Consider the following 23,061-nt stretch of genomic DNA (forward strand, 5'->3'; position numbering starts at 1 on the left):
TATTTATCACTTTCCATGATTTCTTACTATTATTTACAGTGTTGTCTCTTGTTGTTGTGATTTAGTCATCTTAATTCTTTATCTGCAATGTGACTTCTGTCATAAAAACAACCCAATTCCTGAGCAGTCTCTTTTTCCCTTATCTCTCTGCAGCATTGTTGATCTTAACTCATCATCTGACAACCCTTTGCTGTTTGCTTCCCGATTGGAGCATGTTTGTTAGACAGATTCATTAAATTATCCATAAACAACTTGTTTTAACATCATGCATCTGACAAGTTTCTTTTTTTCATGTTATTCAGAAATAGATCCATATTAAAAAAAATTTTATCTGATCCATGGAGCGCAATTCCACTTCCAGGTTTTCCAATTTTGTCTTTCAGGTGACATTTATCAAGTTATGATTAGTTGAACCCACCCCCCACCAATACAGCCTGTGAACATAATCTTTTAACATTTGTAAATATATCATATGTGCATGTAGAAATTCTATTATGGTCTATTATGACTCTGTGGTTATTTAAGGGAAACCTTGTTGGCTGTGTCACAATTTGAAAAAGGTTACAGAAGTCTGACTTAAGACTTAAATCCCTTTTTCTTTTTCTTTTTGAACAACTCCTATTAAGCCAATTAATATTCCAGTTTCCAAGAATTAAAATATCAAAAAGTGGTATCCCTGGTGATGATCCTAACCCTTTCCAAACTGAAATCCTACCTTATTGTTTGGAGTCAAGTAAAAAAAGTAATTTTTTAATGTAAATGTAAATGGCAAATGTTTCTTTGCAATTAAGGGACAAAGAAAGGTTATTTTCAGTGCCAGTGTAGCTCAGTTAGATAAGCAGGAAACCATATGCTGCATGGCTGAGAGCAGCCGACACACTTTTGAATCTGACCTGCGGCCCTTTGCCACATGTCTCCTCCTCCTTCTTCCTCTTATTTGTACCTGTCCAATAAAGCCCAAAACATATTAGAATTATTTTCTTTGTCCCTTAATTGCCAAAGTTTGGGCAAACATTTTTTTTCTCATAAACAAAATGTATATATTGTGATTGCAAAGGATTCAGGTTTTCACTGATGATGATCTGGACCTCAGAGGGTTAAGCCAGTTTTCATCTGATTGGCTGTCCTTTGGAAACAAAGGGTTTAAACAGCAGTTAGGTGGTTTCTGTGCTCACAACCAAAGCTTTGTACCTGAGTTGACCATATGAAGGACAACCACTCTTTATGACATCACAGAGATCCAATAGTAGAAAAAAAAGTTTTATTGTATAGTCGTATATACATGATTAAAATGTGGTAAATTACAACAGGTCACATGTCAATACACTGTATTTTTAAGTTAAAGGTGCCATTCAAAGTATCAGTGGTGTTTTTGCCTTTAAAGAGTGTTTACAATGTTTTTTGGTCAGTGCATTTAACTCTGGGAAAGGGGTATTTCATACATAATCATGTTTCATATACACAAAACTCAACCATGACAGGGTGGACAAGCAGCATGGAAACCTCTTATTTCAAACCGACTGCCATTCCTCTTTAAATACAGTGCAATCAGTACTTGTGTATAGCTTGGCCTTTCCATTTCCCTCTGCGTTTTACACACAATCCCCCAGTTGCCATGACACCAAGGCCTTCCATAAATACTCGTGGTATTTGTAAGGCTACATCCCCAGTAGGTTAGAGAACAGAAAGCCCTATGTGAGCCTTGCCTGCAGCAGTGCTAATCGCAGATCAATCTGCTCCCAGATAGTTTGTCACCTACAGTGCCATTTCCAAGCTGAGATTTTGCTCCATGTGCTGTGGGTGTTCGCCACAGTAGATCACAGAACACACATACATATTGTCTTTTCATTATCCTTGTAACCTTCACAATGTACACTTGCTGTAGGCAAATAACAGTGTGGTAGAAGTTTAGCAGATGACTAACAATGCTCATCATACAGACCTATGAAAGCATAGGTGAAAGCTATTGATGATTCATTCTCTTGAGATTGATAGAACTATCATAGAGAATATCAATCTTCTAGATTAGGATTTAGCAGGCGATGAGTTGGGCGAGAATTAAAGATAGTCTGGGACAAGAAGCAGGAATAGCATATGTGTGATTTTGTGAACATGATGTGTGTGCCCTGTCAGCAGCAGTCCTTTTAAGGGTAAAGATGAAACATGGTGTAGTCCATAAGGTTACCCATGGCTCCATTAAGTTTCTTTTTTGAAACATTAATAATCACTAAATTTGTCTCGAATTTTGTGTTTGGCCTGTTAGACCTTTGCCTCTGACCTTTGTTGCAACACATTAACAATCTCACAGAAAAGGAGTCTCTGTCAGAGCAGAAAGGTTTTCCACTGACTAAGGAGTGGTTTGTTTTAAGACCAGGATTTGAAATAAAAATGTTATAGTAGACAGTAAACCACATAACTATCAGAAAAGTAATAATAAATGACAATGATGTAATCTTAAAACAAAAGGTACTTTAGCCTTCTGGTTCCATCTTGAAAGTAAAAGCCGATTCAAGTTCAAAATACTCCGTTATGGTTGAATTAAAACAATTCTGTAAAAATGAATGGGACATAATTCCTCCACATCACTTTCAACAGTTGTTTACATTTCTTGCTGCCAAGGGTGGCACATCCATTTATTAAGTTTAATTAAATTAAATTAAACTTTATTTATATAGCGCCAAATCACAACAACAGCCCCCTTAAAAAAAACACATCTTTTTAGAATTGCATTTTGTTAACTTTTGTCTGTTTTTGTTTTATACCTTGTGAAGCACTTTGTGATTTTTTTTTATCTAGAAATGTGCTATATAAATAAAATTTTACTTACTTACTTACTTACTTAAGGCGCTTCATATTGTAAGGTAGACCCTACAATAATAGATACAGAGAAAAACCCAACAATCATATAACCCCCTATGAGAAAGCACTTTGGTGACAGTGGGAAGGAAAAACTCCCTTTTAACAGGAAGAAACCTCCTGCAGAACAAGGCTCAGGGAGGGGCGGCCATCTACTGCGACCGGTTGGGGAGAGAGAAGGAAGACAGGATAAAGACATGCTGTGGAAGAGATACAGAGATTAATAACAAGAATGATTCGGGGCAGAGAGGTCTATTAACACATAGTGAGTAAGAAAGGTGACTGGAGAAGAAACACTCAATGCCTCATGGGAATCCCCCAGCAGCCTACACCTACTGCATCATACCTAAGGGAGGATTCAGGGTCACCTGATCCAGCCCTAACTATATGCTTTAGCAAAAAGGAAAGTTTTAAGCCTAATCTAAAAATTAGAGATAATGTTTGTCTCCCAAATCCAAACTGGAAGGTGGTTCCATAGAAGAGGGGCCTGAAAATTGAAGGCTCTCCCTCCCATTCTACTTTTAAATACTCTAGGAACAACAAGATTTGTGATTGCAGTGTGAGAGTGAAGTGCTCTAATGCAGCGGTCCCCAACCTTTTTTGCGCCACGGACCGGTTTATGTCCGACAATATTTTCACGGACCTGTCTTTAAGGTGTCGCGGATAAATACAACAAAATAAAACTAGTACCGGTACTGAAAAAAAGAAGATTTATTCATAACACACGTGAAAAGACCCAGGAAAACCGAGTTAACGATAAAAACGATAACAAAATAACGCTGAAAACCGATAAAAACCCTGAAAACCATACATTTCACACCTGAGCCTCAACTCTCGCGGCCCGGTACCAAACGACTCACGGACCGATACCGGTCCAAGGCCCGGGGGTTGGGGACCGCTGCTCTAATGGAGTGATATGGTATTATAAGGTCATTAAAATAAGATGGGGCCTGATTATTTAAGACCTCTTATGTGAGGAGCAGGATTTTGAATTCAATTTTAGGGACAAGTACTTTTTACACAGGACCTTGGATAGTTCTTTTCCCATAAAAAATGAAATAATGATTTAAAAGCAGCATTTAGTATTTATTTGGGTTGTCTTAGTCTAATATTAAAATTTATTTGACGGTCCTAAAAATTTAAGTGCGACAAATATGCAAAGTAAGAAAGGATTCTAGCCCTGTTATAGCTCACCTGGTTGAGTGGGTGACACAGGCAGCATTGTGCTTCCTGCATGTCATTCTCTCTGTCTTTGCTACTATCTTTATCTATTAGTATCTCTACTATCCTATCAACAATAAGGGTAAAAATATTTATAAAAACATTTTTGTAATAAAATAATAATAATAATAGTATAATAATAATAGTTCCACAGCTACACTGTAGCACTATGAATACCTGGCCTAATACAGAAAATATTCTGATTACCATGTTTCTGTAAATATAAATATAATTGTTAAAAAAGTTTGCTATAAGTGACTGATGTTTGACACAAAGGTTGCTGCCTCTATCCATTTAAGAATTTAAATTTGGGGGAGTCTTGGATAACCTTCTTTTAAACTATGTTTAAAAGAAGAGAAGAGATCGTGGCTCAAGAGTTGGGAGTTCGCCTTGTAATCGGAAGGTTGCTGGTTCGAGCCCCTCGGTCGTTGTGTCCTTGTCCTTGGGCGAGACACTTCACCCGTTGCCTACTGGTGGTGGTCAGAGGGCCAAGTGGCAACAGTGTCCGGCAGCCTCGCCTCTGTCAGTGCGACCCAGGGCAGCTGTGGCTACAATGTACCTTGCCATCACCTGTGTGTGGATGGGTGGATGACTGGATGTGTAAAGCGCTTTGGGGTCCTTAGGGATTAGTAAAGCGTTATATAAATACAGGCCATTTTAACAGGGAGTTAACGGTATTCTTCCCAAGTGCTCTTCTATCTAAAAAATACTTTAATGTCATTTGCATTTATCAGTCAGTCCTCTTGAAGCCCCTTCTCTAGTGTTCAAGTACTTTAAGCATCTTCCCTAACATCTTAGACCACTTCAAGAAGCCTAATGAGCCATTAGAGACACTAATTTGTCTGATCAAAGCAGAGGAAACCTGCCATAGGATTCAGGTGACTGAAGTGATTCAAGTGCTTTGGTGACTAATGCTGAAGAACTGGCCCCACTTCATCTCAAGGGTGAAAGAATTAAACCTCAGCCCACGTGCACTTGCTGTTAGAGTTCCTTCTTTTAGTGAAAGCTCTGAATGTGCAGACAGCGCTGATGATGTGCATTTGAGACACACACAAACACACCCACACAGGAAAATGCAAATTGAACAGCAGATATGAGCTGCTGCAGGTGTGCAATGCTCGATTGAAACCTGTGCCCAGTCCTGTAGCATGAATGTGACTGCTTGGTTCCTCACTGTCATGCTGCAGGACTGGGCATGGGTTTCAATCGAGCATTGTAGGGGGGCACACAAAGTGGGGTCCAAGGACTTAATTTTCTCTATTATGGTGAATTTTTAGTCACCAATTTGTGTAATTGTCTTTTATTTAGAGGAAAACACAAAAATCCGGCACCAGATGTTCTTTTAAAATATACTTTATTAATATAATGTAGTTAGGCTTTCGGAGGTTGTGAGTTGCTTTCAATTAATTATTCTCAATTTATTGCATTTTATATTGTCCCTGCTGAGTCAGAGCACATGCAGGCTGGCTCTAGATGGGAGTCAAGATGGAACTAGTTTAAACATGATATCAGGCTAATTTTGTTTATGTGTTTTAGTAATTAAATGGTAAATGAAGTGATACTTATATAGTGCTTTACTACTCTACTGCAAGCCTCATTCACACGCACATTTACATAATGTATCATTCTTTGTCAAATGTTGCACACATACATTCCTTTGATGTCTTTGTGCGACACAGAAAAGGTGAGTGGATGGTCTCTACATGCATGGTTCCCATCTTCAAGCACGGAGGAGGAGGTGTGATGGTGTCTTGCCTCAAAATTGAAGGCACACTGAACCAACATGGCTACCACAGCATACTACAGCGACATGCCATGCCATCCAATTTGCATTTAGTTGGACCATCATTCATTTTCCAACAGTACAATGACCCCAAACACACCTCCAGGTTGTGTAAGGGCTATTTGACCAAGAAGGAGAGTGATGGAGTGCTGCGCCAAATGGCTTAGTCACCTGAACTGAACCCAGTGGAGATGGTTTGGGATGAGATGGACCACAGGGTAAAGGCAATATGGCCAACAAGTGCTCAGCATCTCCGGGAACTCCTTCAAGACTGTGGAAAACCATTTTAGGTGACTACCAGTAGTAGTCACCAGAGCAGTCACCAGAGCAGTCATCAAGCAAAGGTTGGCTATTTTAAAGAATATACAACATGTTTTGAGTTATTTTACACTTTACAACATAATTCCATATGTGTTCATTCATAGTTTTAATGCATTCAGTGAGAATCTAAAATTTAAATAGTCATGAAAATAAAGAACAACCATTAAATGAGTGTAGTGTAGACTTCGTTTAAAATGTAACACCTGTCAACTTACCTATTGTGACCTGTGACTGGTTGCTTATGACAAGTTAAATGTCATGTTTTTCTCAGTTATGTTATTTACACAAGGTGTTTTCTTTAAAGATTTTAAAGGCTTATTTGACTGGCAGTAAAACTTCAAATCTAGAAATTGTATGTACTATATTGCCAAAATTTCAATTCAGTTAATTTCTATTTATATATCACCAGATCCCAACAATCGTTGCCTCCAAAAGACTTTATATTATAAGGTAAAGATTGTATAATAATACAGAGAAAACAGAGAAACCCCCAACAATCAGATGACCCCCCATTAGTAAGTGCTTTGAAGACTGTGGGAAGGAAAAACTTCCTTCGTCTATGCTTTGTCAAAGAGGATAGGATTAAGCCTATTCTTAAAAGTAGAGAGGGTGTCTGTCTGCTGAATCCAAACTGTAAGATGGCTCCACAGAAGAGGGACCTTAAAGCTGAAGGCTCTGCCTCCCAGTTTACCTTTACATACCCCAGAGACCACAATTAAACCAGCAGTCTGAAAGCAAAGTGCTCTCTCGGGGTGATACAGTACTATGAGGTCTTGGGCCTGATTATTCAAGACCTTGCATGTGATGAGAAGGATTTTAAATTTGATTTTGGATTTGACAGGGAGCCAGTAAAGAGAAGCTGGTATAGGTGAAATATGGTCTCTCTTTCTAGTCCCTGTCAGTACTGTTACTGCAGCATTTTGGATCAACTGAAGGCTTTTCAGAGGTTTTAGAACATCCTCATAATTAAGGATTAAGTCCAGCTAGAAGTTATAAATGCATGAATAGTTTTTCAGTATTACTCTGAGACAGGATGTTTCTAATTTTAAGGCTATTACAAATATTAAACATATTTGTTTAATACGCGCATTGAAGGACATATCCTGTTCAAAAATGACTCCAAGATTCCTTCCTGTCTAACCATCCAGAGTTACACACTCAATGGGACTACCTGTACAAATAAAGGGTAAATAGAATATAAACACAAAAATAAGACACTATATTTTTAAGGCTGAGTACAATCACTTCATTTTTATTTGAACTTAGAAGCAGGAAATTAGAGGTCATCCAGGTCTTTAAGTCTTTAAGACATAGTTTAACTTACTGATCTGGCTTCATGGTTAGAAAGTTGGGTATCATCTGCATCGTGGAGAAAATGTATGCTAAAGGCTCTATGTAATTTTTTATTTATTTATTTAGGCAGTGTCATTGGAAGGTGGATGTATAATTCAATCACAATCAGAATAGATCGTAGCACAGAACTTGGGGAACCCGACTGTGTAAAATGGAATCTCCATTTCCATGAACAAATTGGAGACTACTAGATAGATATGATTCAAAGCACTGCAGTACTGTATCTTTAATACCTACAAGCACGGTCTAGTAATAAAAAATTATAGTCATCAGTATCAAATTATTATTTAGGATTTTAATTACTGCCAGCTTGTGGTACGTAGCCCATTAATAGAGATAGATTGATCATATTTAAGTTTGAAACACTGATTAAAATAAGAGAACCATCCCAGTCTTTATCCATGGGGTTTAATATGTCGGCCCACTCTTTGTAGCTATAACAGTTTCAACCCTTCTGGGAAGGCTTTCCATAAGATTTAGGAAAATGTTTATGGAAATTTTTGACCATTCTTCCGGAAGCACATTTGTGAGGTCAGACACTGATTTTGGATGAGAAGGCCTGGCTTGCAATTTCTGCTCTAATTCATTCCAAAGGTGTTCTGTTGTGTTGAGGTCAGGAGTCTGTGCAGGCCAGTCAAGTTCTTCCACACCAAACTCGCTCTTCCATGTCTTTATGGAACTTGTTTTGTGCACTGGTGCGCAGTCATGTTGAAACAGGAAGGGGCCATCCCCACAAAGTTGAGAGCATGAAGTTGTCCAAAATGGAACTAGGAGACTCCTCCTAAAAAACAGCCCCACACCATAACCCCCCTTCACTTAACTTTACACTGCACAATGCAGTCAGACAAGTCACGTTCTGCTGGCCACTGTCAAACCCAGACTCATCTATCATATTACCAGCTAGAGAGTCCAGTAGCAGCATGCTTTACACTGAATCTGACGGTTTCAATTGTGCCCGTTGATGTAAAACTTAGATGCAGCTGCTCGGCCATCGGAGCCAAAACCATGAAGCTCTTTAGCTCTGTTCTTGAGCTAATGTGAAGACCACATGAGGTTTGGAGGTCTGTAGTGATTGCTTCTACAAAAAATATAAAGTGGTTTGAGTGCTCAGGTGGCGTAGAAAAGCGCTACATGAAAGATGCACTATGCACCTCAGCACCTGCTGACCCTTCTCTGTGATGTTACACGGCCTACCACTTTGTGGCTGATTTGCTGTCATTCCCAATCAGTTCCGGTTTGTTATAATACCAATAACAGTTGACTGTGGAATATTTAGTAACAAGGAAATTTCTTTAATGAATTTGTTAAACATTAGTTTGGTACTATCACAGTACCAAACTAGAATTCAGTGGCTCCTAAGAGCAATCCATTCTTTTGCAAAAGGTTTTTAGAAGCAGTCTGCATGCCGACACACCTGTGGCATGGAAGTGATTGGAGCATGATGATTTGGATAGGTGAATGAATATGTACAGGACACACATGATGCTTATGGGTAAAAAGTTCAGCTGACTGTATAAATAAAAACGTGCTTGCTAATGATGACAGCCCTCCTGTTGCAGTAATTTGGTCTTTCTGTAACACCCACAGGGGTTGCGTTTGTAACCTTTGAGCACTTGGAGTGTGGGTTTCATCTGTGTGAGCCAGGCTTGGTAATTTCCATGTGGAAATTAGTCCAATAAGGAGAGATCACTTGGAAGAATTTAGCATTATTTATTGAGATTGAGAAATAAATGTGGCAATTAGACTCTGATCACACATCACGGCAGAACGGGAATCCCAGGACTGATACGATTTAGAACAGGACCCCCTGCAGTCTAGATGCTGGTGGTGGTGAAGATGAGGACTGAGGCTTGACTAGAGCTCTGGCTGAGGTGACTGAGGTGGAGCTGGGGATGAGGTGGGTTATATTGGAAGATGATTGGACTAGAGTAATGATGCCAGTATTGAGACTGACAGTGTGAGTCCTGTAAAGAACAGAAAAGCAGCTGAACACTTAGAAAAGCAGGCAGAAGAGTGATTACACATCTTCCTTATTGAACTTACACATAAATTCATTTAAATTTCACGCAGTTCAGTCTTCAAGATCACCTTCTCTTTATCACTTTCTCACTCACTGGGTGGGGTTGAAAGGCTGTCAAATGGTAGGACTTTCTGTTGTGGGTGGAAATGATAAACGTTTCCCCGTTATAAACATTCACAAACAAGTTGAATTCAAGTGTGTCTACTGATATATAAGCTGAGCTCTTGTATCAGAGTAGATCTGAGGAAAAATGCAGTTTTAGAGTTTTAGAGAAATGAATTGCACCAAAAACACGCAATCCTCAGTTCAGTAAAACATAGGCTTTGTCTGTCTTTGTTTCATTAAAACATAGGCAGACAATGCAGCATTGCAGTATGAGCTACTACATAATGCAGGTGTGAACTGGAGCTAGAATGTGAGGTTTCTAAAGTGTTTTGGTAATCTACCGACCCAGTTATGACAGGATGTCTATATTTAGAAGTGCTTGGATCATGAAGATTATCTCAGTGCTGTAAGTGACTGATGTTTGACACAGAAAAAAGCTGCTGTCTCTATCCATTTAATCATATGGTCACACAGTCCTATGGCTTCCTGCAGCGGACAGGGAAAAATGCTTTGTCTCAGAACATAGCTTCAGCTATCAAAACACTCTTCCTGTAGAAGGGGCCTTCCTAGTCCACAGTATCCTGTTTAGCCCTCTACAGTGGGGACGTCAGAAGCATGCTGCATGGCATTTGGCTTCCAGTTTTACACTGAAGTGCATTGCCTCACAATTTCTTAGTTGGAATTCTGATGACTGGACTATGAATCAACCTTCTGCTTTTATCCTGCAGACTCATCTCCATTTAGTCCTCTCTGCACATAATTATGTCCCTGTTTACACTCCCTTCCTTCTTCTGTGTTATCACTGAACTCATCATCACTATCCTAATTTGGCAGTGCTTCTCTCTCCACATGCTTAATATCTCGGAACATGTCCTGCTAGTGAATGTTGAGACATCAGACCGGAGTGGTACGTGGGTTCAGATTGAACGGTAATAAAATGGCACATATTCAATATGTCTGTGAAGGTTCTCAGTCATCCAGGTCATCGTAGTCAAAGGAGCTTGCAAAGAAAAGCGTCTGGACTTCTTTAAGTTACTTGAAGACGTTTCACCTCTCATCCGAGAAGCTTCTTCAGTTCTAAGGTCAAATGGTGGAGAGTCCCAGATATAAACCTAGTGGGAGTATCCCCCCACAGAGGGACAAAAGGACCCCCTGATGATCCTCTAATCGCCTGAGCCAAGGTGTGAAACTGGGTGTGGGTCCCAATCAGCCAGAGTTTCGGGTGTGTTCATTGTGAAACCTGGCCCCACCTTATCATGCGAATTCCTGAGGTCAGATGGCCCAGGATGTGAGTGGGCGTTAAGGCGTCTGGGAAGGGATCTCAAAACTGGATTATAGATGGCAGAGAGTTGGTGTCGTAAACCCCCGCCTCTGTTCAAAGATGGTCGCTCACAGTGGACATAGATGGCTTCTTTCACTCCTCTTTCAAACCATCTGTCCTCTCTGTCCAAAATGTGAACATTGGCATCCTCGAAAGAGTGACCTTTATCCTTAAGATGCAGATGGACTGCTGAGTCTTGTCCTGTGGAGGTGGCTCTTCTGTGTTGTGCCATGCGCTTGTGAAGTGGCTGTTTGGTCTCCCCAATGTAGAGGTCTGGGCATTCTTATCCTCCCTCACTGAAGACCAGACACCAGCGAGGGAGGATAAGAAGGACAGACGCAACAACATTGTCATCCCCTATGTAGCCGGTGTATCAGAAAAACTTAGGAGAGTTTTCTCCAAGCATGACATCCCGGTGCATTTCAGACCCAGCAACACGCTCAGACAAAAACTGGTTCACCCGAAAGACAAAACGCCAAAACACAGACTTAACAATGTGGTGTATGCTGTACAGTGCAGCGAGGAATGCCCAGACCTCTACATTGGAGAGACCAAACAGCCACTTCACAAGCGCATGGCACAACACAGAAGAGCCACCTCCACAGGACAAGACTCAGGAGTCCATCTGCATCTTAAGGATAAAGGACACTCTTTTGAGGATGCCAATGTTCACATTTTGGACAGAGAGGACAGATGGTTTGAAAGAGGAGTGAAAGAAGCCATCTATGTCCACTGTGAGCGACCATCTTTGAACAGAGGCGGGGGTTTACGACACCAACTCTCTGCCATCTATAATCCAGTTTTGAGATCCCTTCCCAGACGCCTTAACGCCCACTCACATCCTGGGCCATCTGACCTCAGGAATTCGCATGATAAGGTGGGGCCAGGTTTCACAATGAACACACCCGAAACTCTGGCTGATTGGGACCCACACCCAGTTTCACACCTTGGCGCAGGCGATTAGAGGATCATCAGGGGGTCCTTTTGTCCCTCTGTGGGGGGATACTCCCACTAGGTTTATATCTGGGACTCTCCACCATTTGACCTTAGAACTGAAGAAGCTTCTCGGATGAGAGGTGAAACGTCTTCAAGTAACTTAAAGAAGTCCAGACGCTTTTCTTTGCAAGCTCCTTTGACGGCACATATTCAACTTTCTGCTATCATAGTTTTAGTCGAGGGAATTTGGATGACTGTATTTCTTGTCTTTATTTTGTCATTCAAATAAATAAATGAAACTATTATATGTTTAAATCATAGAGGTTCCCAACGCTAGCAAACATGATAAGTAACAGACTAATAAAATACTAGAATTTCACTCACTCGAGTTGACTCACAAACTGCTTGGATGGGTTGCACCACGGAGTAAGTCACATTATTTGTTACACAATTCCTTCAAAAATGTTCCAAAAGGCACCAAAACAAACAAAGTTGTAAGGGACAGTTGAACGTCAGCCAGCCAGTGAATACAGCTGTCTATGAAAGTGGACGGATCTCTAAGTTTGATAATTAACCATATTTTGACCTAAAGAGGACATGTTATAGTCTTTGTTTTCATTATGTAAAATATTGCGATCAATAACTTTAAACCAGCTATTATTGACTGTCTCCATGCCAATGAGTAAGTGGATTTGTCTCAACTCTTAAAACCTCTTTACGTCAGAACAGTGTGGAGATGTTGCTCTCTAGCTGGTCTGTTCTAAAGATAACTGTTGTCAACCACAGACTGTCAGTTGAAAAATGCAGTGCAGCAGGCTGACAAATTTGTTTGATATAGGGAAAATTTCTTTACTAATACCAAAATAAGTCTATTATGGAAGATGTTGCTTGTAGTGCTGAATTTACAATGAATCATCTCTTATATCTGCTGCTTTTGGTTTCACTGAGCTTTATAGTGAGTTTCCGCTCACTGTTAAGCTGTCCAGCCCACAACTTCACTGTTTTGGTTCAGTCTCACCACCCACGCCTTGTGGTTTGTGCAGAGTTTGCGATCCTCATGCGGCTTTAAAGGGTGGTTCCTTTCATTTTATGATAATGTAGCTTACACACATATGTCCAAACATTCTGAATGTGCTGCGCTATTCTTTAAAACACATCCATAAGTTTTGGTGGACCTTTGTAGCACCACAGTGACAGAAGAGCTGCTGTAAGTGTAAATAAACAGAAGAGTGACATACAGTAATTATATGCAACTCTAAAAGCATTAAATGTTTACATGCATATTTGCCTCTTCCAAATTAAAGTGCCACCAACCTGGCAACAGTGTCAAAGGCTGCTATTCTACAGTAGCTAACATGCAGCATACGAACATTAAACAAGTCTCAAACCACATGGAAAACAACAAGGCGATACGGCAAATCAGGAAAACAAAGCCAGTGTAACAAAGCTTGATCCTTACTAGCCAAAAATTACTGGAGGAAATGAAAGAGACGTCCGTGGATGTGTGCATTTGTCAGACCCAAAACCCATGCAGGGTGTCCCTCCAGGGGCTCTACAGCTGCTCTGGTGACCTTAGATAACCTGCTGAACCTCCATGGTGGTGATGTCTCATTCGTATGTCTTCCCTGCCATCTTTCGATGGTACTTTATGGGCCTACTCTGGTGACCACGTGTAAGATGACCTGTTTCACTACAATGCCTTTTTGTTGTCTGCCACCTAAATGCAACTTAAAAAACTATGTATCTGGTAAAGGTGCTATTGCTTTTTCCGGCATGCAGAATGAACATAATGTGCATGGAGGTGTAAATATCCCTTCTATTTTTCTTTGCAAAGCTCTATGAGTCACCGTCGCATTTTAAAACCACAGGCAACAGTTTTAATGTGGAGGCTCATACAGCTCAGCTCTGTTTTGACTGGCTTATTGAGAATGAATTAAAGACTGGAGGGACTCAGGAATACTTGCTTTATTTCATAAAAATATATATATCACTCTCTGAGAGAGAGGCATATACAAAGACTGATGTTACTCTCACATCCTAGTATATTTCCTGATTTTACACTAGGTATGTTAGGTCACTTTGTGAATTAAAAACCTCTGAGTGAAAAGACCAATTGTTGCTATGAAGATCTAAATCCCATAACTCCACCGAGGTTTGACTGGCTTTTTTATTGATACTCAAACTGATACTCATGCAACATTAGCTTTTTGTGTCCTTGTCTTATTTTTTTATTTTTTTATTTTTAATGGAGCCTTAAAAGTCCAGCTGATGTTGAATCATCAAATTTCATTGCATTTTGTTAATTTGTTAAAATAATTTTTTACAAACAAAAGTTTGTAAAATTCATTCATTTCTTTTTTAAATTTTTTATTTGCACCCACAAACAGTATTGAAAGTCTTTGCTGAGATATAATGGTCATTTAACCAGCCAGTATGGCAACAACAAGCTTCATGTAAAGTTGCCTCTGCTCATTATTTGCATATGGTTTACCAGTTGTAAACACCTGGTGGCCCAAACTGCATTCACTCTGTCAACTTCTGTAAAACAGAAAACACATTCATTTTTTTTAAGTTTTTACTTTTAAATGGAATAAAATATGTTTTCAGGGTATACAGTGGTAACAGTAGTTATGAAAGCTAGTTTTTACTGCCAAAACAAGCCCCAACACTTCAGTCCAGCAGAACTTTATCTATTCAAAATCCAACTGTGGAGCAATTAATTACCATTAGCAAGCTAACTTTAATAAACAAGCACTCTGATGTTCTTTATTCTGCATAATACACAGACTGGTATCCTTAAAGTAGTCTGCTGGACATGTCACTTTCCTTTTACTTTTCATTCGATTCTCCACCATCTAGTGCACCGCGTCTTCCCACTGGTGAACTCACTTCATTGTTTCTTTTGTTGTTATTTGATTGCTTCGCGTTAATGTTCAAAATCACTAAAAACATTCACAGTAACATAATAAAAAGCAGAATTACGCTGGTATTTCCAGGTAGAGTTAACTAATTTATGTAAGGCAGGAAAGCAGAAAACTAAAAGCACACTACTAAAAGTAGTTGGAACAAGAAAGGGAAAAGTTAATGGAATAACTAAGAAACACAAAGAAGACCGGAAAAAATGTACAAGCCAAAGAAAGAAGGAGAGATGAAAATATTTTTGGACGGTTGGCACTTTTGTTTTTGTAGCAGCAGTGTAGAGGGAGCAACCTCAGTTTTAAGGGTTTATGCCTATATACCCTTAAAATATAGGTCAATCTTACAATTGCTTACTATTATATTACAGACACAGTAGTAATTATTGTCTACTAGTATTTATCAGCACCCAGCAGTTAGACTGACTAGGCACTAGTTAAACCAATCCTTGAAGATATTTTGTGGTTCAGTAAACAATCTGCATGGTTTATATGTTCATGTGCAGTATCGATCCATGGCATGTAGTTACATCTGGTCATAGCAGCCATAGTGATTTCTGTTTCCCTCTTTGCCTCTCTTTGTCATGTACTCCTGTTACGTCACAGTTGCCAGGCAACCTCAGGAGCAAAACAGAATCCCTCTCTGCTCAGAGGGGGAGGCCCACTACTCTTGATCTGCACGTGCTCTGTCTTTCAGTCATGCATTCACAGCATGTACATATAGACCTCCCCTTTGTTCCCTTCCCATTAGTAACATCAGTAAACATGCACAGCCTGTTACAGCATGCTGCTGGCTGTTTTCGCATGTAGTCCGGGAGTGAGGCGAGCACCTGATAGAGGACGAAGGGAGAATATTAAGGAATAAAGCATGACACTGTTTCCCTGTGATAATGTTTGGACTGAAGAGTCCTTTCTGTAAAACCCGAGCGAAATTAAAAAGGCCTTGTGTTGCTTCTGCAAACAAAACCTCCTAAAAGCAGCAGAGGTGTTTAAAGTATACACTATGTACTGCTGGGGGTGCAGGTTATGCCCACTGGATTTTTTCTGGGAAGTATTCCTTTAGGGCTTTTTGGCAGAAGGTATTTCTGACTGAAACACAAAACTAAGATAAGGTAATATAAGGGGCAGCAAAGCAAATATTCATACGAATAAATGTTTTACTGTTTGATTTTCAGTGCAAACTTTTAAGTATCCTGAATATTATAATATACATACATACAGTGCATGTCACATTTTTATTTTGTGGTGTGTTTATAATAATTTCTGGTTATATCATTTCTGGTGTTTAGCTATTTATTTTGTATTTTTACCCTGTAATTTAATGTTTAAATGTTTAGATAAAGGAATGTATAAAATATATAAAGAAAATAGAGTACTGACTCACAGTATTGCTATAAGGTGATTATTGACAAAAACTATTATGTTTCAGTGATATTTCACCTGGTTGCAACAGCAGGGAATACATGATGAACATTTGCATTTTTATGTTTGCAAACACGAGACCACATTGAATTTTTAAATCGATACCATAGATGCATCTACTGAAAATCTTTGGTAAGTTCAAATCTCAGTGATCTTGACCTCAACGTCAAGGTCCAAAGTCATGTTTTCTGAAAATCTTGTGAACACAATAACTTGAGAACAAGGTGAAATGCAATTTTCCAGGACTAATTCAAATCCTGGTGACCTCAATATCAAGATCAAGATTTGAGGTCAAGTTTTCTGAAATTCATTAGGCGTGCCATGTATGCAGTTTAATGATGCATGGCTATTACATTATCTACAAAGAAGCTGGGTTTAAACTGTAAAAGCTCTGCTATTTAGAGTCACTGGGTTACTAATCAAATCAGTCTTTTAGCACTGACTCATTCACAAAAATGCAAATACAGACATGAAACAGCTTAATTCCAAAACCAGTAGCCTATGTGTTGCAATCCTACATTACATTTATGTTTTCATCTATGATTTGGTAAGTATGCTCGCTATAAATTTAGATAAGATAAAAACTACATTTAGCTAAGTAAACATGCATAAATCATATATATATATGTTTAGCTTACGCATGTTTCCTCAGTCCTGGCTTTGATGGCAACTCAGACCTGACTTTTGCCTTTCAGGGTCACCAACCATTTTCATACTTGTCAGCCCACCTATACCATCTCACACCAGTATTTGACAGCATTTTTCATACAGACTAGTGGTGACCGAAGCAATCTGCTAGAAACCAAAGCAATAACAGGGAGGTTTTTAGTGACATTACACACACACAAGAATTGTGTGAGAGCATACAGCATACAAATCACATCAGTGACATATTTACAGTGTAACTATTGTTTTGATATAAACAAGTGAATAACATAAAAACACAGCTGTGCTGAGCTGTATTTTTATGTTATTTAACTATGCATTTTTACCTCTGTTGTTTGACTTGAGCATTACCCGTGTAGTAAATGTTTAGCACCCTAAAGTCCAAATATTATAGTAATTCCAAGTGCATTCTCTCTCAGTAGCTCGCGGTGTCTCCAACTGGCTCAGATGTGAAGCAATGGCTAGAATCCCAAGTGCTTTTATGCTAATCAGAGCTTTGAAGGGTTACAAATTACAAACGTTTTCTAGCCATATTTCATTCAGTTGAGAATCATTTCTAAAAATAAGCTCTTGTTATTCCCTCGGTAAATTAGAGTTAGTCACCCGTGCTTTTATCTCTTCTCTTTTGGAACTACGTGTACTCCAACATCAGTCAAATAAATCCTCTCATTTCTAATTTACACAAAAAGCACAAGCACAGATTCTTCCAGGAGCCAAGATGGATAATATCTCCTTTTGTTTTTTACACTTTTACACTGGAGACCTCCAAGTTTTACCTCGTGCTTTGAGCTTCTGGTAAAGTTTCAGATGGTTCCATCAGTGAAAAGACTTTTTCTCAGCAGACTTTACGAAAGTATGATAGAAAGCAGAGGTGGTTGTACGCCATTCTAGTGAGCTCCGCTAAGTGGAATGCAGCCATCATTCATGTTACAGAACACACCTGTGCTTTCTAATGTTACTATTAACATTAATAAAATACACATGAAATAAAAACAAGATGCTAAAAAAGGAGTAAACAAATAGAACTGTTTTTTTGTTTTTTGTTTTGCTATACTATGCGTGGCCACTTGAAGAAATAGAAAGCTTTTGGGGTGGCTGTAGCTCAGGTAGTAGAGCGGGTCACCTACTCAAAAAAACCTTCGATAAAGTGCTTGTGTGAATGGGTGAATGCGCGAGTTGTATAAAGTGCTTTAAGTGCTCAGTGAGAGTAGAAAAGTGCTATATAAGAACCTGTCCATTTACCATTTACTTTAAGAAGGGCTCATATGCCAGCTCTTTTAATGTTAAAAATGTTTTAAATCACTACCTTGAAGCACATGCAGTTTTACACAAGTACCAATCATAATTTTTAGACTTATGGAACAATAAAATTGCTATGAAAATAGCTTCAAAATCCAGTGTTAGGTCTAAAGTGACCAAAACCCTGTTACAAACATGCTGCAGGTCATAGGGGATGAAAACCACGTTTATAGCAGGTCCAGTGCTGAAGTAGTGAACACTAAGAAGTGGAACTAGTTGATTATCAGCAAGTGAACCTTTAAAATAAGACCATGGTGTTGTTCAGTTGTACACAAATTGCACTGTCACGTCACATGTATCCATTTTAGTAGTTTAATTGTCATCATGCTGAAAATCACAGAGCAAATGATTCTGTATTAAATGGCTATACTAGTATATAATAACAACTGTAATGTGACAAAACAACAAAGCTCAGGTTGGGCAGAGCTTTGCAAACATAATGTTAACAATATGATTCCAGCATTAAAAAATGAGCTGCTTGAGTCTACAGGGACTTTTCTTGTCATGCACTTACAATGTATTTCCCACGGGAAATGTTCAGAAGACAAAAGGCTCCAAAAATGTATCTGCATCGTTTCAAATTTCCCAGGTCAGCTGTAGAAAAGTAATACATTTGTCACAAATAGGAAACTTTAAAGGCAGACTGGTGGTTTAATTTTGCAGCATTTCCCTCAGCTGTCCGTCCCTCACTTTTATAAATTGTTTTTTGTTCATACTTGTTGCTTCTTTCCCTCCTCCCATTCATTTCTCCGTTGTGCCTGCTAACATGAGGCTATCTACATATTTCATATCGAATCAGAGAAGCCTGATGATCAACTCAATAAATTTGTTTCTCTTTTCTCTCTTTTTCCTCTCCCTCTCTCTTTCTCCAGGACAAAAAAGGGATTTTTGATGTGGACATGCTGAGAAAACTTGTGCCATCTTCCGGTGATCAGGATCAGTTAGCAGCCTTTGTGGACAGACTTCCCATTGGTCTCATTGCTTCAGGGGCTGAACTGGATCGAGTAGACTAAAATCCTATGCTATTTTATTTTGTGATTCAAAGGGACAAATTAAATATCCAGGGAGAGAAATATAAACATCGTCTTTCCTCCCCCACTGTTCATGTGGCCTCAGTTTTTTCAGCTTTCACTCCTATGGTTCTCGTAAAGTAGGAGCGATGACATCCCAAAACCTCTTCTTCTCAGTCTTTTTACACAACGTGACCGAAGGATAGCCATCAGTTCCCACTGCAGCACTCGTGGACTGACACCAAGAGCCCAGCCCCTGGCTTCAGGCAGCATGGGAGACAGTAGCTGGGTGTGTCTGAGCCCGGCTGAGTTTAGCCAGCTGCAGCAGTACAGTGAATGTGAGTACCCATGTGACTTGGTCCGGAGATTTGTTTGCATGGCAGATTTAGGTACATATAATGAGGTTTGTCTGTATGTGTCTCCATTTGTGTATAGCACATTCATGTATGCATTAGATGTTACTCAAAAGCTTTGTTTGCCAATCCAAATCATGCAATCCTCCAGCAGCTTAAGCCTATTTTTAATTAGATAATTAGATGTTTATTTATGATAATGTGCACAACATTTCAAATTATGTATATTTACAGTTAAGTGATGTATGCATGCATGCGTTTAAATACTGCCTCCAGTGGTGAGAAAAGGGGTACTGGTTCTGTTTTAGCTAGAATTGCAAAGCAACTTTGGGGCTATGTCAAGAAGAGCATCTGTTGTAAAAATCTGCCACATCAAACATGTAGACCAGCCTGCTGTGGTGACCTCTCGTGGCAAGGAAGCAGCTGACATGGGGATCAGTATTTTATAGACATATATATGTCATATTTATACATAAAGCAATCGGAGGGATCCAAACACTGGCCCTTCAACCTGCTTGATTTGTATCGCATGACTCTTTGCCACTTATTAGCCTGCTGAATAAGCCTTGTGGCTATCTCTTCCCTCACTGTCAGCTGCATTTGTTAGTCAAAGGAGCATCTGTCTTCTTGCTCCTGCTGGATTGTACGTGTCATTGTGAGTGATGAATAGAGTGTGATTCTCTCACGGAAGCTATTCCACCGAGGAATTACACAATCATGCATAAGTCATTGTCTTATAGACCCACACGAACAGCATGCAACATGTAAGATTCACCGGCTGATTGCAGAGCCATTAACCCCAATCTTTTCATGGTGATAATAGTAGGTGTTCCCCTAAAGATGATAGAAAAGTCATGCATAGGACTATTTTACTGTGTATGCTCTGATTTAAAGCTGTCACTGATGTTGTCATTGGAGTGGTATTAGGACTGTTTGAATCTCTATGGTCTCCAAATACTGCATTATTAATTTAATATACAGCTGTACCTAAAACAGTGATGCACAAAGTGGTGTTTTTCAGTTTCAACAGGTGCACTAGAGGGGCAACAAGGAGACAACCCCCAAAACATAAATGGTTTTACAGGTGGAGCCCACTGACAATTTTCACTCCCTATCATTTTTGGCTGTTTTTTCCCCACTAGTTTTGCATTTACTGTACCTAGGGTCAGTGTCACTACTGGTAGCATGAGGCGGTACCTGGACACCATCTAGGTTGGTAGTCCAACCTCTCCTAGATGGCACATCAGTATCTTTCATTGGCAGAAAGTTGGCTGTGTCTCCCAGCACAGCCTCAAAAGCATGGAGGAGATTCTAGGAGAGGCGGTTACTCTAGGAGAGCTAGAGTAGCTGAGCTGTAGAAGGTCCTCATCTATCACGTTACTGATATCTGCTCTTTTGTGCAAAGAGGAATAGGATGAGCACTTCCAGAGCAACAAAATTACCTCCAGCAGGCCACTGGTGTGAATATCTCAGACCAAAAAAACAGAAACTGACTTCATGAGGGCCTAATGTCCTCTTGTGGGCCCTGTGCTCACTGCCTTGTGTCGCATTCGCCACAGAATACCGAATTGGCACGTCCACCACTGATGCCATGCGCTTTTCACTGATGATTCACTCTGAGCACGTATGACAGACATGAAAGTTTCTGGAGAAGCCGTGGAGGAGGTTATGCTGCTGGTAACATGATGGCCTGCGGAGGCATATCCACGGAGGAATGCAAAGATCTCTACAGCACAGGCAATGCCACCCTGGTATATGGCTGAAATCCTTGAACTCATTATTGCTGCTTTTTAACTAAATAAATGTCATGATGGGAGGTAATGAGTTTTATTGGCTAACCTGCAAAATTCACCATTCTTTTGTTAGAAACCGTTTATGACATGTCTAGTGAATTACTCACACAGTGCAACTTACCCTACTGTAGCACACAGTTAGTGTTTGGCAGAGATATGGTGAATATGTATGAAGGAGTTGTTGGAGATGCGATGGGGGGATTTGCATATATATCCTTGCATACTCATTTAGAAAATAAACTCTTTAAGGCAGGAAGAGTTATTCCCATGGAAGAAACTTAATGACACATTACAGAGGAGGAACTTGCATGTTTTTAGAAACAATGCACTTTCTTAAACTTAACATGTGGAAGTAGCACAGTGGATTAATGAAGCCGCCTACACACACACACACACACACACACACAAAAACCCACCCTCCAAGCCCTCCTTTTTTCTTGCTGCTTCTGTGCTCCAGCAGGGTTTTTGACTTTGGCTGCCTTAGAGAAAAAATGTAGCGAGGAAATTTCACGAGTGGACTTGTTGCACAGGTGGCATCCATCACCTGAGCTCTTGAGAAGGACCCATTCTTTCACAAATATTTGTAGAAGAGTCTGCATGCCTAGGTACTTGATTTTATACACCTGTGGCCATGAAAGTGATTGGAACAGCTGAATACAATGATTTGAATGGGTGAGTGAATATTTTTGACAATATAGTGTATCAAAAATATTTTTGGCTGCTCTCTTGTTATCAAAAGCTCAAGATATTTTAATTTGGCAAGAATTTACCCCCTGTGCCTTTTGTGATACAGCCGCAAAGGGATTTGTGTCTCCTCACTAGATCGGGTATTTTAACCCACGTCTCACGTTACCTGAGACTGTATCCTCATTCTCTTTGTCTCCTTGTGTCACTCTAATCACGGCAGATATAGGAAACACTTCCATACTTCCATAACACTTTTTTCTTTCTTCTTTTTTGGCTCTTTTGCCATCAGAATTATTGTCTAAAGGCGAAGAAAGATGCCCAACAGATTTACTTCCATAACCCTAAGATTACCAGTGAAACCAGGCCTGGAGCAGATGGTAAATGGACTGATTCTTATATAGCGCTTTTTTACTCTCACGGAGTACTCAAAGCACTGTATACAACATGCCTAATTCACCCAATCACACCCACTTTATCTATACATAGTGCTTTCTAACGACATTCATACACATTCATACTCCGATGCATCCATCGGAGAGCAAGTTCGGGTTAGTATCTTGCCCAAGGATACTTGACATGCAGACTGGAGGAGCCAGGGATCGAACCGCCAAACTTCCGATCAGTAGGTGACCTGCTCTACCTCCTGAGCTACAGCCACCCTGTTGTGTATGTGTTGCGGTGATGGTGGTCCTGTGGTTTTCATGCACACATGTACATTTGCTCTTTCTAATTATTTGACAGATGGCCGTGGGATGAGGTCAGTATTCTGCACAAAGGCATTTAGTGTGTGCGTATAAAGGATTTGCATCAAAAAGTGAGAAATACGCAATGTCCCTTTCCCCTTTCAACAGGCTGACTCACCAGCTTAACTGATCCAGAGCGCCTTCTTACAGATGAGAGTGTTTATCTGGGAATTTATTTATGAGTTGTATCGTGTTTATTTATTTTTTGTATCCCCATTTTGGCTAAGATGTATGTGAGTCAAAGTAAACTACATTGC

General features: G+C 39.7%; 1 protein-coding gene across 4 annotated transcripts in view; it reads left to right on the plus strand.

Moving 5' to 3' along the window:
- Window positions 1-23,061, plus strand: part of dgkg (diacylglycerol kinase, gamma) — a 149,333-nt gene that overhangs the window by 6,003 nt on the left and 120,269 nt on the right. For all 4 annotated transcript variants that reach the window (XM_084908675.1, XM_084908676.1, XM_084908677.1 and 1 more), the window contains exon 2: window positions 19,091-19,566. In XM_084908675.1, the coding sequence (XP_084764801.1) occupies window positions 19,500-19,566 (67 nt within the window). In that variant the 5' untranslated portion in view covers window positions 19,091-19,499. The remainder of the gene's footprint in view (window positions 1-19,090; window positions 19,567-23,061) is intronic.

This window comes from Perissodus microlepis, chromosome 16, assembly GCF_051167445.1.
Source record: "Perissodus microlepis isolate ML-2025 ecotype Zambia chromosome 16, ASM5116744v1, whole genome shotgun sequence".
Taxonomy (NCBI): Eukaryota; Metazoa; Chordata; class Actinopteri; order Cichliformes; family Cichlidae; genus Perissodus; species Perissodus microlepis.